At 30.4% G+C, this 17,712-nt stretch overlaps 1 protein-coding gene and 1 long non-coding RNA gene across 2 annotated transcripts in view; both read left to right on the top strand.

The window, feature by feature from the left end:
* Positions 1–14,358, top strand: part of LOC149906989 (uncharacterized) — a 173,682-nt gene extending 159,324 nt beyond the window's left edge. The window contains exon 2 of the long non-coding RNA XR_016456961.1: positions 14,080–14,358. This is a non-coding gene — a long non-coding RNA (uncharacterized LOC149906989). The remainder of the gene's footprint in view (positions 1–14,079) is intronic.
* Positions 1,903–10,217, top strand: LOC149906990 (galactosylgalactosylxylosylprotein 3-beta-glucuronosyltransferase I-like). Its single transcript, XM_090104044.1, has 5 exons — positions 1,903–2,323; positions 3,139–3,292; positions 4,830–4,961; positions 6,004–6,225; positions 8,647–10,217. Exons 1-5 carry the CDS (start codon positions 2,112–2,114, stop codon positions 8,809–8,811), a joined length of 885 nt encoding a protein of 294 aa, XP_089960170.1. The 5' UTR covers positions 1,903–2,111; the 3' UTR covers positions 8,812–10,217.
* Positions 14,359–17,712: the final 3,354 nt, after the last annotated feature.

Genomic DNA, 17,712 nt, shown 5'->3' with positions numbered 1-17,712 from the left:
TAGTATATGACATATACTTACAACCAATCAGAATTATTATTTTTAAATGGCGGAAACTACACAGACTATAGTAAGCGTTACTTCCGTCAGAAAAAAAATTTGAGTTACTCCCTAGTCGCGCCTAAAGAAGTTTTACTTCAATAATTTGTGTCACGAAAGTCGTAAAAATTTACGACCTTTTAAGCGACGAGTTTTTAAATTCAACTCTATCACTAAGATAATAAAGATTAAATTTGTATTTCATTCCAAGATAGTCATGTGGAGTGGGGTTCAATATGGCGTTCTAAATTCAACTTTATCACTTAGGTCATAAAGATTAAATTTGTATTTCTTTACAAGATAGTTTCGTAAGACCTCATTCGCACGAGAGTTAAAAAAGCGTTGCGTTAAAACCCGGCGTTGGCGCTTTTTAAACGTTCTCTCTGTGGTTGTTCATACTAACGCTTTAAAATCACTCATGTCTCGTCTCTGGCTTCAGTAAGACGTGGAAATGGTTTCTGCTAAAATAATTACGTAATGTCAGTTGCGTAATATCTTTATGATATTTATATTATTATATTTGCTTAGAATTCCTCGGAAAGTTTGTTCTTAATAAACCACTTGTAGGTACCTACTTAGGTATTTGTTCAAACTCGTCATCGATAAACATGTTACTTAAAGGAATATGATAAAAATACCTACTGTTTTAATTTTTATATGTTAGGTATATTTGAAAGAAAGAAAGAAAGAAAGATTGGCACTAGCGATTTGTGTTATTGAAAGACGAAAAAGAAAACAAAAGGCATTCTGGGTACATCCTCTGAATGAACAGAGATACTTAAAAGGGCAGTTTGTGACACTGTACGAAGAGTTAAGGCAATACCCCGGAATTTTTTTAATTATTTTCAAATATCTATAACGATTTTGAATACAGGAACGGACGAGACTCCACATCTATAATTAATAGTTCGGGATCAACAATCCACGACATCGTAATTCGTATCGATTTTCTGATGATTATAAGCACAACAAACACGTGCTACCGCTGAGCGAGCGTGCGGCATACTGAACGCAGCGCCGGCGCTTTTTTAGCGCTCGTCTGAACAATAGTAAGAAGTTTCCTATGGTCTATTTTATTTAACGCCCAACGCCGAGCGTTGAAAATAGAACACTGCGCGATAAAAAAGCGTCGCGCTTTAAAAGCGCTGACGTGTGAACATATACTTGGGAATGCATTTGTTCTATTTGGACGCTTTTTTAACGGACGTTAAAAAAGCTCTCGTGTGAATGAGGTCTTAGGAATGCGGTTTATTAAGGCGTTTTAAATTCAACTTTATCTCCTAGTTCATAAAGATTAAATTTGTATATTTTCTTTCCATGATAGTCTCGTGGGGCCGCATCAATGATCGAGTAAACATGACTCGATTATTTTTCTTGATCATATCGCTAAACGATACATCGACGATTATTAGAAATTGCATTTTATTAGAAATGTACGTTAAAAAAATAAAAAAATATACACAAATGAAAGGTTATTCCATCTTTTTTAATATTCGACATGTTTGAATTGCTTCTGCAAGACTTGACAGTACAAAACGGCATTTTTAGCGGAGCACTCGCAGACGTCCGTTCGACGTTTTACGAATACGCAGAGTGCTTGTAATCGATTACGCAAGTAGTTTTTATGAAAGGATAAGATTTTTCGATGAAAATAATCTTATACCTCGGCAAAAGGGGAAACGCCTGCGAGTGTTATCCATTACTTAATGATCTAAGCTTCAGTGTAATTAGAGAAGCAAATTTTTACTACTACTAAAGATTATCATTTCCGAACGTAGTGTTTGTATTGCCTTCAACGTCAAATGTCAAAATAATTGATAGATGATTGTACAGTTGTCAGTTCTGAGTTCAGTCAGATGTCATTCAAACAATATGGATAGTTTACGTTCCTAGATTTTTCATTCAGAGTCAAGTTTTGCTTTCTCGGCGAGGTGGTTGTTTCGATAACCACGATAAGTGTGGGAATATTGATTAACCGACGTTAATATATGGTCAACTTAACTCATAATGAGATAATACTGTGATTGAATTAATAGTCTGTGGTTCTACAGACGCGGAAACCGTAACTGTACATGGACGGCTCCAGTGACAATAAAATGCCTTTTGTTAATATCAAGAAGCAATATTTAGCAATCGGGATGTTAGTTTTTGTAGCTTTATTTTTCTTCAATAGCCGTCCGGCTTTTCAGTGTCAAATAACACCTGAAGTGAATACGTATTTACCGACGATTTACGGCATCACCCCAACTTATGCTCGACTGGCACAAAAGGCTGATCTCACAAGGTAATTCATGATGTTATTGCCCTTGGCTTCAATGCTCTTGCTAAATAATTTTATTGTCTGATTCGTTATTTGGCAATCTAATTGGTTTGTCTGTACAAACATGTTTAGGATTTCTTTCATAAATATTTTTAAGTGGTGATCGAATTTATAGTTACTCAGAGAAGAAGAACCTTGATTATACGAAGCTTTATTGATTCACCTATGTTCATCATTTTAAATTTGTAAAACTTATTAGTATTGTAATTTAAGTTGAAAGAAATATATATTAAATTAATAATTAAGATAAATTAAAGCATGCATTATCAAAAATATAACAAATAAGATGGAGGCTAAAATGTACCTTAAGGGCCATCGAGTTGGGCAACCAAAATTTTTTTGGAGAAAGGTCTATGTCTAAGTAACTGACCCGTAAGATGGATACTAAACAAAAGTTTTTCTTATAAGTTTCTCTGTGTTCTCATATTTTTTTCTTATAAGTTTCTCTGTGTTCTCATATTTTTTATTCTTTTTAAAGTGAAACTTTTATTACATCGTCTCAAACTTTTTGGTCTGTGTAGCGCATGTCGCGTGTATCGCGGCTGCCGAGTAGGTATACCTACTCGGCAGCCGACCGTCACACGACATGCGCTACACAAAGCAGTGTTCGGAACCGTTCGGACAGTTTCACTTTTACCGTGGTTTCATAAAACCACACAACATTTTTAGTATTCTTATATTATTTTCAACTATGCAACAATGTATAGCTATTGAAAACTATTGTTTTAACAATGCTTATAATTTTAAGCTTATATCTAAAAAAACAATGTTTTTTTAAGATTATCACAGACATTAATGTTAGTGAGGAACTTCCATTGGATCGTTATTGAGGACTCTGAGACAAAAACAAAACTGGTTGAAAATCTTCTAAAGGAATCCACACTCAAATATACACATCTTAATATGAAAACACAAAAGTCTAAGCATTCCACTGTAAGTATTTTATGAATCTACAACCCAATACAATAAATTATTCTAGGATTGTAGCATTAGCATTCTAATCAGATTCTTTACTTAAGAACTTATCACCATTTTTAATGTTAATATTAGACCACACAAAACCATTCATTATAAAATGGTACCGAGCCCTGACCATATATTTATACATTTCAAGTAGTAAATTTTAGCTTCATTTTTCATATTATTATAATAAGTTATCTCCTAGACTAGAAGTAGCATGTATTTGTAGATTTTACTCCCACTGTTTGCAATATTTCAGGTGATGGATATCAATATTTGTGTGTTTAAAACAGATGCATACTACACATCTTGGTATTGTGTATGTGGTTCATTTTGATTTATGCGAGTTTGTACTGCTAATGTATTAATATTTGTTATTATAATGGCTAAAATTGTCTGCCACATGAGGAAACGCATGAAGCTGGTCTATTTAGAATAAGGTCTACAAAATTATTCAATAGCTTACCTACTTCAAAGTACAAAATATGAAATACATAAAAATAATTGGATATCATTGCTACATATACCTTGGATAATTAGAATGTCATTGGAATCACCTCATGTGGCATAAACATATCAATTTTTACTACACTAAATGTTTGAAGTTATTTTACTAATATAATAAACCCCTAATAAACATAATCTTTGGATTTGAATTTGTTAAAAAATTGTGTAATAACAATAATTATGATTGTGGAAATACATTTTATAACACATGCAATAGAATATCAAAATTAAAACAGTAAGCTAGTGTATGTCTAGCTATAGACTTGTTTTCGTTGTATATATCTGTAGAAGAAATAAATATGGACCCTATATTAAAATCTATTAATAACAGGAGTGAGTAAAAAATACAAATAGCATAGTACCAGTTAAACTCGTTAATTTGCAATTAACAACCGCATTGTTTCAAGGTTACTTCATAAAAATTACTTGTATATTCACTTCTGTGTAACTTTTTTTTTTTTTTTGCTATAGTGATCTGCAATCAGTCGCAAGACTTTTATCAGATGAGGTGACTTAAGATTCTGGTTTCCCTTCAAAACGTATAAATCTTTCGCCTTTTACTTCTGTGTAACTAGATTAGATAACTGTATCATCATGCAAATAGCCGTAATATGCAAAGGCATATGTTCCATTCATATACCAGATAATTAATATTGTAGGCTTACAAGGCTGGTATTGTAAAATTTATATGGGATAGCTTATAAAATTGATTAAAAATAAAAGACTATACGGAATAACATGTTTTCCCATTGTATATTTAACCAAAGACATTAAATATTGTTTGATTGTAAATGTTTTAATTCAGAGAAATACTGGTCAAAAAATCTTAGCCTGTTGTTTTTAAAAACATCATACTATTTTACAAAGAAGAAAAGACATGAGTCATTTTTAGATGTGTGAAATATAATATTTTAATAGTTTATAATAGGGAATGTACATTTTAAAATCCAAGGAAGGAATAACAATGCAAAAACATTAATATTTATATTTAATTTCCAAACAGGCCAGCGGTGTGGAGCAGAGGAATGTGGCTCTAAATTGGATTAGAGACCATTTGCGTAAATCTGAAGATAAGAAAGGTGTTGTGTACTTTATGGATGATGACAATACATATGCGCTCAAAGTCTTTGAAGAGGTAAGTTTGAGTTCACTATAATTATATTTTTTATTAATTCTATGGAATACTATAACAGTATTCAATGCCGTTGGAATATTCGTGTTTGTAAATTAATGTATCAACAATTAATTCTCATTCTTATTCAATTTGCAATCAATTTCAATTATTATTCTTGAATTATTTCTAAAATTGAGTCATATTGCATGACTAATAACTGCGCTTAGAATTCTCGGACTAGTTAAGAATTTATTTTATTTTTACCTTATTCAGATAATTGAGACACTAAATGTAGAAAACTATACTTAATATTCATTAATAACCTTAATATTTAACTTTACATTATGATTCATTCTAATCAACTTTACATAATGATTGTCTGAGAGATAAAAAAATATGGGAAATTCCTATTTCATGAATTTTTTAACATCTGTACCAACTAAGTAAATAAAATAACTATCAATTTTCAATGTTGATGTAAGTGTTTTAAATTTTCTTTTTAATATGATACATATTATGTTTACATTATCATTGTTTACATTTTCAGCTGAAGGTATGTTAATTTCTCATACATAAAGCATTTAAACAATAATGTTTATTGTATGTTTGACTCACTTATTGTGGATACAATAACATTTTAATGATTTCATAAATACTTTGTCACATTCCTTTGCTAATATTAAAATGAAAAGTTACTCGGACTGAAATTAGAGGTTTCTGAATTTATATGTGTGTAGAAAAACAAAAATTTTTGAGAACTACCCACATGCTTTAGGTTATATTTGTAAAGTAATTTAATTCAGCAGAGACAGCCATTTAATTGTACTTACTAATCATTTTCGGGTACAATTTTTTTGAGATAAGTATCTAAGTATTTTTTGTTAGAAAAGGTTACCACTTGGAATGATAAGGGAGGTGTCCCTAATGATAAAGGAGATGTCCGTTTGGATAAAAAATTACGATTTTAACATAACAATATGAGTTCAACTGAGTGCTCTATGCTCTGCCTCAAATACTTAAATTACTACAGGAATTTTATTGGAAACCTATATATCTATTCCAGATGCGAAAAATAAAGAAAGTCGGAGTATGGCCGGTGGGTATAGTCGGAGGGATGAGGGTGGAAATGCCTCTAGTCACCAACGGAAAGGTCTCAGGTTACAACGCGGTGTGGAAACCCTTCAGACCGTTTCCCATTGATATGGCCGGGTTCGCTATTAATGCGACATTGTTCCTGGATCACCCGGAAGCGAAGTTTTCTAGAAAGGTCCAGTCCGGATTTCAGGTGGACATTTTTTTCATGTTTTTTTCTGTTTGCTAATGTTTTCTGAAGATTCTAAGTTTTTCCTTTTTAAGGAACATATTATTAAGTTTTGGACAGCGTTATTTAGTGTAACTGGAAAATCTAAATATAACTTTTTACTCAATTTCAGAATTGAAAAAAATATACACTTTGTGTCCTAGCTGTATACAATTTTATCAATAAATGACATGAATAGTGTTTCAATATTGATGATAATTTTACTGAAATCTACGCAATCTGATTAGCATCAGTTAGACGTGTTACATGAGATTAATAATTAAAATGTTATGTTGACAATATACATTCTTTTGATTTAATACCGCTATCTGTACATTTGTTATTACGAGAAACAAAATACGTAAATGTACTAAATGTAATGTACAACTTAAATGTACTAGTTATACATTTACGTAATTTTTACCCACAGGTAAATCGGTCAAGGCTTTCAGAAAGTGGGTTTACTTGAAATATATGCTCATTCACTGTGAATAGGTTATATTAACATTCATCTTAAAAGCCCACCAAGTGCGAAATACATAGGTTTTGCGTTAACGTTACGAGCAATTTTCAAAGAGAAATATTTTACTGAAATAAACTTATAACTTACCATTTAACCTACATACTAAATGAGAACGGGCCTGTCAAAATTATTAATGTATTTTAAACATGCGTATTATTTTTGTTTAATTTTTTCCTCGAATTTAGGGTGTATTGTCATGACGATAAACCTATACACCTATAAACAATATAATTTATCGTCATGACAATACACCCTAAATTCGTATTTTTTTTATCTTGGCGGAGTGTAAGCTAATGATCTTTCTTAAAGGTTCATCACTTTTATTGGCTGTAAACTATAATAATAATCATTTATATGCAATGTTTGTATTACTGTAATAACTTTTAATCTATTAAGTGTTATCATTCTGTATGATAGTATAAACCAATACTATTTATAGTCGCATAATTTCCGGTTGTGATTAACTAGGATTTGTTTTATAAATACTCTCGTGGTAAAGTTATTCCTTATATTATAATTACTATTGTACCAAAAAGTTTAAGATTCATACATTTTTATTGTTTGATAGGTATCTAGTTACTTTATCATGTGATTGTAATAAAAAATCGACATAAACTCAAACATTTATTTATTCAATTAGACTTCTTCTAGAAGCACTTTTGAATCGTCATAAAATATTTTTAAAATTTACCACCGATTCGGAAAGCAGTAATGAAGAAGAACCGGCAAGAAAATCCATAGTTGCTCTTTTAAAATCATTTCATAGTTAACCAACGGATTCTAATTCATCTAAATCTGTTCGATAACGAAAAATAATTAGCTTAAAAATAAAAGTTATGGGAATACGGAGCAATAACTTATTACCATTAAAGTATATTTGAACATTTGCACACGATTGACCGATAGCATGCGGGTCTAAGGTCACTCGCGATAACAAATATGGGTAACACTTTCACTGTTTATCGGTATGTGTTTCCTTTTTTTGTTTTTGTTTATTTTTAACAAACTGTTAAAGGGTTAAGAAATTAAATTTGTTTGTCTATGTTGAACTATTAAAAGCCCCTTCCTAAACAAAACAGTTTTTTTTGGTTTTATACAGTAGTATAAGTGCCTATTAAAACGATGGTTGTGCTTTTCTTACTTCAGTTATTATTATTGTTTTTTTTTAATAATATTGAGTTTATAAAATGTAACTAATTAGACTAAGTACCAAGGTACTTTGGGTACTAGTACCCAAGTGAAAAGAAGCAATAAATTACAATACAATAGTTACCTACACTTTGATTGATTGCGTAGGTGTGCCCTAAAATATAACGATCTAATTGTTATTAATAATTGTATATTAAAAAAAAAAAACAGTTTAATTAAAGGCAAGGTCATTTCATGCGTGATAAACTTTCATTTAGGTAAAGTTATTTAATGTGGAACACACATATGCTTATTCGAAATTTTACTCCATTTTCTTGGAAATAATTATGCCATTGAATGTATAATGTAACGAAAATTATTTATGGCACTCGTTATCGTTTGGTTCGCTTTTTGTTCTCACAAGGGCTGAAGTAGCAGGCTGGGACTGAAACTAGATTTTAGTGTTGAAATCTTTACATTATTTGATATTTCTATTCGCTATCCAGTTTGGTAGATACAAGCTGTTTGAATAAACGCTCTTTGATAAGCTAGTAAAAGAAAATGTTCGATCCGTAATAAACCATAACGTTCTATAAGTAAAGCAAAGAGCAATTTGGATTTGGATAGGTTTTTCACAAAATAGACTTATTATTTTCACTGTATTATCATGCTTTAGAAACGACTATTGAAAATACTAAATTATAAAACGCTTATTTTTATAGATCTACTCTAACCCTTTGTATTTAAAATTTCAGGAAAGCGAGATTTTAAAATACGTAACAACAAAGGACGAACTCGAACCGCTCGCGGACAACTGCACCAAAGTGTACGTATGGCACACACGCACACAGAAGCCATCCATCTTGAATCCCAAGAAACTCAAGAACCCGCCATTACCCGACGACCATATTGAGGTTTGAACATCTCTCGAATCCTATTGGTCAATAATCACCGTTTGACGGTATACCATTCTATCAATGTTTGAGATATCGAGGTTTTAAACGCATAAATATGCGTTGATACCTAATTCGATTGTACTCGGATATGTCAAAATATGTCTATTTATGCAATAGTATTACTATAATGGGCCCTCTTCTCAATGGCCAGCGTTGGCCCAACAAATGTTTGTAGATGTTGGCCGCCATTACGGCGATTATGAATAAACATCTACAACGACGGCCTATCATAGACATTTAAGCCCTTTACACAACCGTGATTGCACTACTCGCCCAACGCTGCCCATTGTGAAGAAACCCATACCGCGTAAATATACCTATTCGTTTGATTCGCAAATAAATACTCGGATATGTCAAAAACTTGTGTAATTACGCAATAGTATTACAATCAGACGTCTATTTCAATGTCTACCATTATTTTATTGGTAAATGAACAACGCATGTTTTAGTCATTATTATAGTTTTTTTTATTGTATCCATTTTTACATTTTTCTACTTTTTAATTATTGAATACGGAATTAGAATGAGAAAATCATTTGTTTGATTAGAATTGTATTTGAAAATACACATTCCAAAGCAATATTTTATCATCACGTAATTGGTTAAGATAAATTTTATTAACAAATTAAATGTTAATGTATCGACATTTATTCCAGTGAATATTTAATGATAAATATTATATAGAACAATACTCTATAAGGATACTCATAATTCGATCAAACAATAAAATTATATAGGTAATTGCTACTTAAATACGTAGAATAGATTTTTAAATGTAAATTTAATATTGATGCAATAATTGGTAGAAAATAATCGTTAAAAATATTCCAAATCGAAAATATACATCAGTATTATAGTTAATTTTGCCGAAGAGATTTTTATATTAAACGCAATAAAAAAAATATTTTAAAGAAAGGCTAATTATTCAATATACGTATTTTATAAAATCATCAGCAATATTAATCACTAAATCAACATCACAAACATTAATTTCGCAGATAATTTAAGATTTTTTTAATTCCCAGACTTTATTTCAATCCAGTATTATTTTATATTATATCCTTATACGGAAATGCTATGCGAATTTGATACTTGTAAATTAAGATATCAATTTAGTTTTAGGAGGAGGATTTAGATTTTTAGTAAGTATTTTTATACATAACTGCGCAATTTCAATTTGCAAATCTTAGTGCTATATAACGCTAGTCTAATTTCATATAAATTTTATTATTCGAGTTTGATTTATTCGCTTAATTTATTTTTGTTAGCCCCTTTTTTATCTTTTTAAGTTGATACGTCGAAAACATTTAAAACAGTAGGTAACTAACTTAATTTTAATTTGATACTTGACATTTCATCAAAATATATAAGGGTCATTATACAAAAATGGGGTAACTTTTGAGGATATTTTGTTTACTATATTTTTTATATCAGATTGTTACAAATTAGGGTGTATATGATAGCTAATCTAATGAATATATTGTTCCAAATCGGGCCAGCCACTTTTTTAAATAGATTGTGAGATATTTTAAATTTTCTGGATTTGGCCTCCAGGGGACTGACGAGGCTAACATGGTACTGATAAAAAACTATAACTTGTAATATTCTTAAAGAAATTCAATGAAAATTACTACAAATCTCTCAGTTTTAATAATGGCACATGTATTTTACGTACTTAACATGTTTAAAAATGATAATTTATAATATGTGATACTGGGAAAAACAATGTCTCAATTTTCAAAACAGCCTTCTGACATTTAACGCAACGTGAATATTCTTACTCTCTTACTTAACTTTTACTACTTTGAATTAGTTTTACTTGATATTTTAAGTAATTCACAAACAATAGAAACAAAAAAACGGCCAAGTGCGAGTTGGACTCCTAACAAACCTATTGTTTATTATGTTTGTAACTTAAAATTTACACTTTTAGCAATTTTTCCTTTATCTGTGTTATAAGACGTTGCTATTTACCGAGTAGAAGTAAACTATAGTAGACTGTATACACGGCAAGCATCCTGTGTGTTTTTTTATTCCCTTGCGAATATTGAATTTTGTGGAAATTTGCAGTATTAACGGATGTAGGTATCTTTTGATTGCGTTGCGTTATAAGTTTGATTATTTTACATCCCCAAGGGTTCTTAATCTTGAGTATCCAATATAAATTTCAGATTGATACCTCCACGCGTTCCAAAAAAACGTCTTAACAGACAAACGGACAACAAAGTGATCCTATAAGGGTTCTGTTTTTTCCTTTTGAGGTTCGGAGCCCTATAAATCTACCAATATTTATGTTAAAAGTACTAATTATTATAAAATTAAAAACCAAAGGCTCGAATGAAAGTCTCATCTGAGTTTTCATAAGAGCCCCTTGACATTTTTATAATGTTATTAAGTATATTAATTAACTTTTATGTTATTTTGAGGTAATTTTACTTCACAGTATTATACGTATACGTATTTATCTGATAAATATAAAAAGCTATGCCCTGAAAGCATCAAAATCAATAATTAAAAGAAAATAAGATCTTTTTAATAAAATTATTAGTAGTTTGTTTCAATAGCTCTTTTCTTTGCTACTCTTTTTTAAATGTTTCTTCCCTAGTCAAATTCAGTTTCTTTTAGCGTGGCGCATGATGTTTTTAACTGAAATATAATATAGAAATGCTTATACCAATAGCAATCAAGATAAAAGTTCTCAAAAATGATAGAGTCATCAGTACTATGGGGCCCCGTCAGTCCTCTGGCGCGATATCTGACAAAGGACTGATGCCAGCGGATTGATGAAAAGGGACTTAATATGAGGTTATAATCACAAATTAGGTTTTTTTGCCTAATTTCTTATATCAACAAACTATATTTTTACAAATCATAGTTAACCATTTATAAATGAAAATAAAAATCGGATTAACAATAAAATAACGACTCACCATAGGACTGAAATGTTGACTGGCGCAGCAAGATTTTAGAGGACAAACACAACCCTAGCGCTGGTACAGTTATGACGGCCGTCAAAATATGCGGTGCACAAGTAACTTCATTACCATCATTAATACTTAGACAGGGATTTGACCTCGACTTGGTGATATTTAGCGAGAATTTCGAATTTAAAAAACACACAACGGACTGACTAGTGAAAACGATGACAAAGTTTAATTTTATTTTTTAAATAAAATGGAAAACATTGCGTTAAGAAAGTTGTAGTATATAATACTATGTACATCAAAGATTGTAGTGAATTAGTAAGTTTTCTTAAATCGATGATAATGTTTAAACGATAGTCACTTGATTGTTGGATTTCGGAGTTGTGACATGCCAAAGTACTGACATTTGAGGTATTAATTTATTATTTTTATTCATTTGTATTTTAAATAAAGAAGTGAAATTGAGTGACCAAATAAAGGACGCTTCATTGTTTTAAAATAGATTGTTATTTGAATAAAATATAATAAGACTTTGTTTAAATTGGCTGATGACATCGAGTTACCCCATTTTTGTATAATCACCCATAACTATAATTCAACATGCAAGGATCTTCAAAACCCAGTGAGTATGTATCTTTTACTCAGCATTATTTAAAGATATAACAATATGACAATCCAAATAGAAAAACAAATTATATAATATAAATATTACCTACATATTATTAGATATGTATATTCAAAAAGTACCAAATATAAGGTACCAAGTTTTTTTCTGAAATAGTCAAGTATCTTATTCATTATTATATATGGGTGTAGGAACAATATTTATTTCGTTATTTATTTATCTGTTTTGATCTAACGCTTAAAACGGATAAATGAATTTATTTAATTTTACTTTAAATTTTAGTATAACTATTACCTTTGTGTGTCTATTTGACTTCAACGTAAGTATATGGCCTATCGTTTATTTTAATAAAGTCTAATATATTATAATGTATATATGTGTGTATTTTGATTTCATTTTATATTTCTCATAAAACAATAGGATATTGTATGTATCTAACGCACAAATATATGAAAATAGTTGGGAGTTCCTCATGAATATAGATGTTAGGAATAGCTTTAGACAACTAGAGAAAATTTTAACATTGAAATTTGAAACATTATTTAGGATCGAATATTATTTTATATAACAACTATGACAGATAATAATTTATTAGCGTTCTCCTTTATTTTGTGTCATAGTTATTTAATTATCTGCTATGTAAGTGACACAATTCAAAATGTTGTAACCAGTTGCGTTTTAAAAACAAATTTTCAATATCACAGATCATGAAAGAAAACATCACAAGAACAAAATATAGTTTTTCTGAGACAGGAGTTAGGCAATATATTATATTTAGATTCATAATATATTGTATTTCATACGTAAACCTTATAGAAAATTGGTTTAAATTTATTATAATAAACTTGTATAATGTTGCTTAAACTTTTAAGGTATTTAAATAAAAAATTGAACCTTTATGTAGGTTCAATTTTTTATTTAAATAATTTGTTTTACGCTGAAATTTCATGTATCGTTTTTGGTACAGGTAATTTTGCATTTTAACATTTGATCATAAAAAATACATAATTATATGTATGTATTTATCTATATGATTATAATTCAATGCATAATATTTAGTTGTTAGAATATGCTCAAAGTATCGGTCTAATACTTTCGTCCGTGATTTGTATTGTAATTTTTGTACTTATAATTTACGTAGATAATTTTTGGATTCTGTGAATTCTTATTTCCAGTGATTTTCGTACGGGATGTTGTTTTATTATATGTATGATGTTTTATTCTATTTCTTTCCAGCCTTTAGCCTTAAGTATGTTGCGATGTCTTGAAATTTTGTGTAATGTGTAAAATAAACGATAAAATTGCTTTAAAATAATAATCGCAAAAGGGTAACCTTTTCAAGTGCATTCAAAAAAATAAAGCTATAAATATTAAATATGTATTTACGTCAGTAAAACTACAAACGGGCTGTTAATGGCTTCAGTTGTAGTTAAAAAAATAAAATTAAAACCGTAGTAAGTTACTTGTTTTGAAGCTTCAAATACCACATACAAATTGTATTTTTTTAATCTTTTCCATGGGTATTGACGCATTTTATTTCTATTTTCATATCTGTAACCGAGCAATAATTTGTGAACTATAATTTTATATTATAGGGTATTTAATATAATAGATCGTATCTGTATTCAAAATTTGCGATAACCCATTTTCTTTATAATATGTGTTATTTTCCCCATTATATAGATAATTATCAAGACAACATAACAATATGGTTCAGATATGTAGTTGTTTGAATGTTTGTAAACGTGTATGCGTGTGTGTTTGTATGTGTGTGTAATAAGCACATATACACAGATAATGTTAAATTAAATGTTAATTACACATACATCGACACGCATAGACGTTTTGAAAGAATTAAACGGACTGTTTGATGTCCTAATAGAAAAATAAATTAAGTATCCATAGTATTTAATGTATACCCTATGTATGATTTTTGAATACATAAATAAATTATTCCTGTGATTCCAGTTTTTTATTTACCTTGTTTTATCATAAATGACTAAGTACCTATCAATATAATGTATTTAAGTAATTACTATATTATTATGATGAATTTCAAATAAATCATCAAAAGTTCATTGCCAGGCAAGTCACGGAAAAATATTTAATTTATTCAATTTTTTATCCGATGCTGTGATTTTTCTTCTTAGAACTTATTTCATAATTTTGTACTGGTAAGAGTTCTAACACGAACGGCAAGTTGTGAACGGCAGAGGCTACTTCAGCCGTCGCCACATGTCGATGTCAGTCGTCGGAGCGTCGGCGGCAGTAGTCAATACGTCGACGGCTGCCGTCGACAAGTGGCGACGCTTGCAGTTTTGTGTTGTAGGCAAACTGCAAGCGTTCGACGTTTGACGGCATCCATTTTTGCGTGCCGACGACTGCCGTCGACAAGTGGCGACGGCTGAAGTAGCCGTTCACGACTTGCCGTTCGTCTGTTAGAACTCTAAAATAACTAATAGTTGTATACGTAGTATATTATTATTAGTCTGTGCTAATAGGTTCTCCTGTATACCTCTAAAGATTACATTCCACCATCTACATTACAAGTACCTACATAATATATCGAAACGAATCAAAAGTTCTAATATAAAATCTATTTTATTACGATAAATACTATTTTACTAATTACATAGGTACCTATACATTTTATTTTATTAAGCACATAAATAATCTCCAACAGCTCCACGCAACACACTTGCAGAGAGGTTCCTCTGAGAAGCACACGTTCCTATAGTTCATATAGTATTTGTCTAGATGGCGCTGATATTAAGTCGAGTAGGATTATTGTATAAAACTGAATGCATAAAATTATGTTTAAACTAGCTTTCCGCCCGCATAGTCAAACTATATAATATTTGCACCATCTTTCATCCATATCGGTTTAGTAGTTTAGGTGTGAAGAGGCGACAGAAGACTTTCGCATTTGTAATACATATACCTTTTAGTAATTATAGTTAGACCTTAGAGTATGTATCGGACACTATTTTTCACTATCTTCCTTATCTAGTACCTATTCCATACAAACCAATACAACTTTATAGTGTTTCTGCAAAAAAATCACTTTGAAAATTGAAACATGAATATCACCTAAGTAGGTATATTAATTTATGACAATTGAAAAACCAAACCGTTTTATATTATAATCATAATGAAAAAAGCAGAAGGAAACAGATGCTTAGTCATTCTTTAATAAAATACTCGTAGCGAAACAAAAAAGCTCAGAGCTTTTGTAAAAAGTTGATATTTGGCTACTCTCCCAAACATATTTTATTATACAAATAGAAACAACTTTTAACTGAATTGCCGATTGAAGCACTTGTAATGTTAAATTCTATTACAACTTGAGTCGATTTACAAGAGGAAACCTTTTTCTTCCAAGGGGTGAATTTAAATAAACCCAGCATACTTACAGTGAGGCTATAAAAAGTTTCGTAGTCTGTACAAAATATTGGCTTGTTTTCATCGATTTTCCTCTTATTACAATTGTGTTTTAATTTTTACTTGCTTTCCACCCGCGGCTTCAGCCGCTATAATAATATCTAAAACTTGGCAAATTATAAGTATACTTAAACATTCCTCTATAATCACTATCTATTAAAAAAAGGTTTCAAAATCAGTAGTGTTATTTTAAATATCTAGGTAAGCATACAGACACACAGACGACGAAAAGTGACTCTGTTTTACATGCACTTCACAGGATAGAAGTTGCTGGGCCGACACACGTTTCACTTTGATTGATTAGCTGAAGGTTACCTGTAACCTGCATAATATATTCTTCTGTCTCAGAAGAATAAAAGGAAGTTTTCCACATAAAGGTATTTTTGATACCTACTAAGGTAAGTAAGTTCCTACTTAAGCTACTTATAGTAGGTATAAAACATTGTACTTATAGTAATAAACTCCTTATAAGATAAACTTGTTACTTTATAGAGTGGGGAAACTCCCACGCTTGCCAATTCGTTATATCTCAATATTCATTCATGCGGATCTAATTGAAAATGTCGTAAGTATGGGATACGATATCGGTGGTACACATAACAAACGCGTACGTGTAAAGGATGAGGATATTTCACAGCAATAGTTTCAAGATTTCAAATCATTCTCTAACTCTGCCAGGCATACCTATATCTTTAATTAGTACCTACCAACTTTAATAATAATCACTGTAAAGCAAATAGTGAACAACTATGAATTAAGTAACTTCAAATAGTTGCATGTTGTTACAAAACAAGTTCGTAACGGTAACACAGAGGAACATTTATTTTACTACAGCCGTAACATTACGCTTAACTTTTGCGCGGAACTGTAACAGTTTCCTTGCAGAATTTTATTCACAGTTCACACAAATGTTGTTAGTGAATTCCAACGCGAGATAAATTATCTCGTTTTAGAGCATTTGAGAGAGATTTGCTCCGCAGGTATGCATTTGTAGTTTGCTGAAACTTTAAATCTGTTGAAAGAATGGAATTGGAATGTATGCAAATATTTTATACGGAGAATGCGAGTTACTCAATTAAAATTTTGGGTTTTAAATATCTTTTTTGGAATTAGGACAATATTGGTGAAAGTATAGATAATGAAATAAAATGGCCATAATTTATTTAACTTCGCAAGTACCTAAATAACATCGATTTGATGCCGACACTTCGTTCGTCCGATGCGTTATCTTCACTTATAAATCCTTTAAAAAATGCATTTAAATACATTCTATCACTAGCTTTCACCCGTCGTTAAAAGATAGAAGATTTGTTTTAATAAACTGAACAAAGATGCAAGTCACGTGTTCCCGTCACGCAATATGTCTCTATTACAGCATCGGGAGCGCAATCAAAGTTCTTGTTATATCATAAGCGCACTATTCATCATTAGTCTGCTTTGTATCGGTTGTAAGGTTTACGCCTTGCGGTTCGATTTTTGTAAGCTCACCTATGAAGCTTTTTTCAGAGAATTCACTGAAGCTCTATCTATGAAATTGATTGTGGACTGTGTCTTGCTTACTAATAGATTTTCAAATTGTATAAAATAATATGTTTTTTTTATTCAGTTTAAACACGCATTGAAAGTCACGAATAAAATCTTTGAATTTTGAAATTTTATATTAGTGATCACACTCGTAAGTAGGTAGAGCACCATAGTAAAAGATCGAGATCATATTGTTACAAAATTCTTATGACATCAATTTATATCTCATGTGGATATAATAATATACCATTTTATTCAATCGCATGGTACCTGTGTAAAAAGTAGCCTATTCTTACCGAAGTATAAGTATTTTATCAAGCTCCTGTACTAAATTGCATAGAGGTGTGAAAG

Source organism: Colias eurytheme, chromosome 7 (assembly GCF_061535395.1).
Source record: "Colias eurytheme isolate Ceu_HAF_F1 chromosome 7, ilColEury1 Martin Lab GWU primary, whole genome shotgun sequence".
Taxonomy (NCBI): domain Eukaryota; kingdom Metazoa; phylum Arthropoda; class Insecta; order Lepidoptera; family Pieridae; genus Colias; species Colias eurytheme.
The sequence above is the reverse complement of the archived record's forward strand: the minus strand, read 5'-3'. Positions and strand labels throughout refer to the sequence as shown.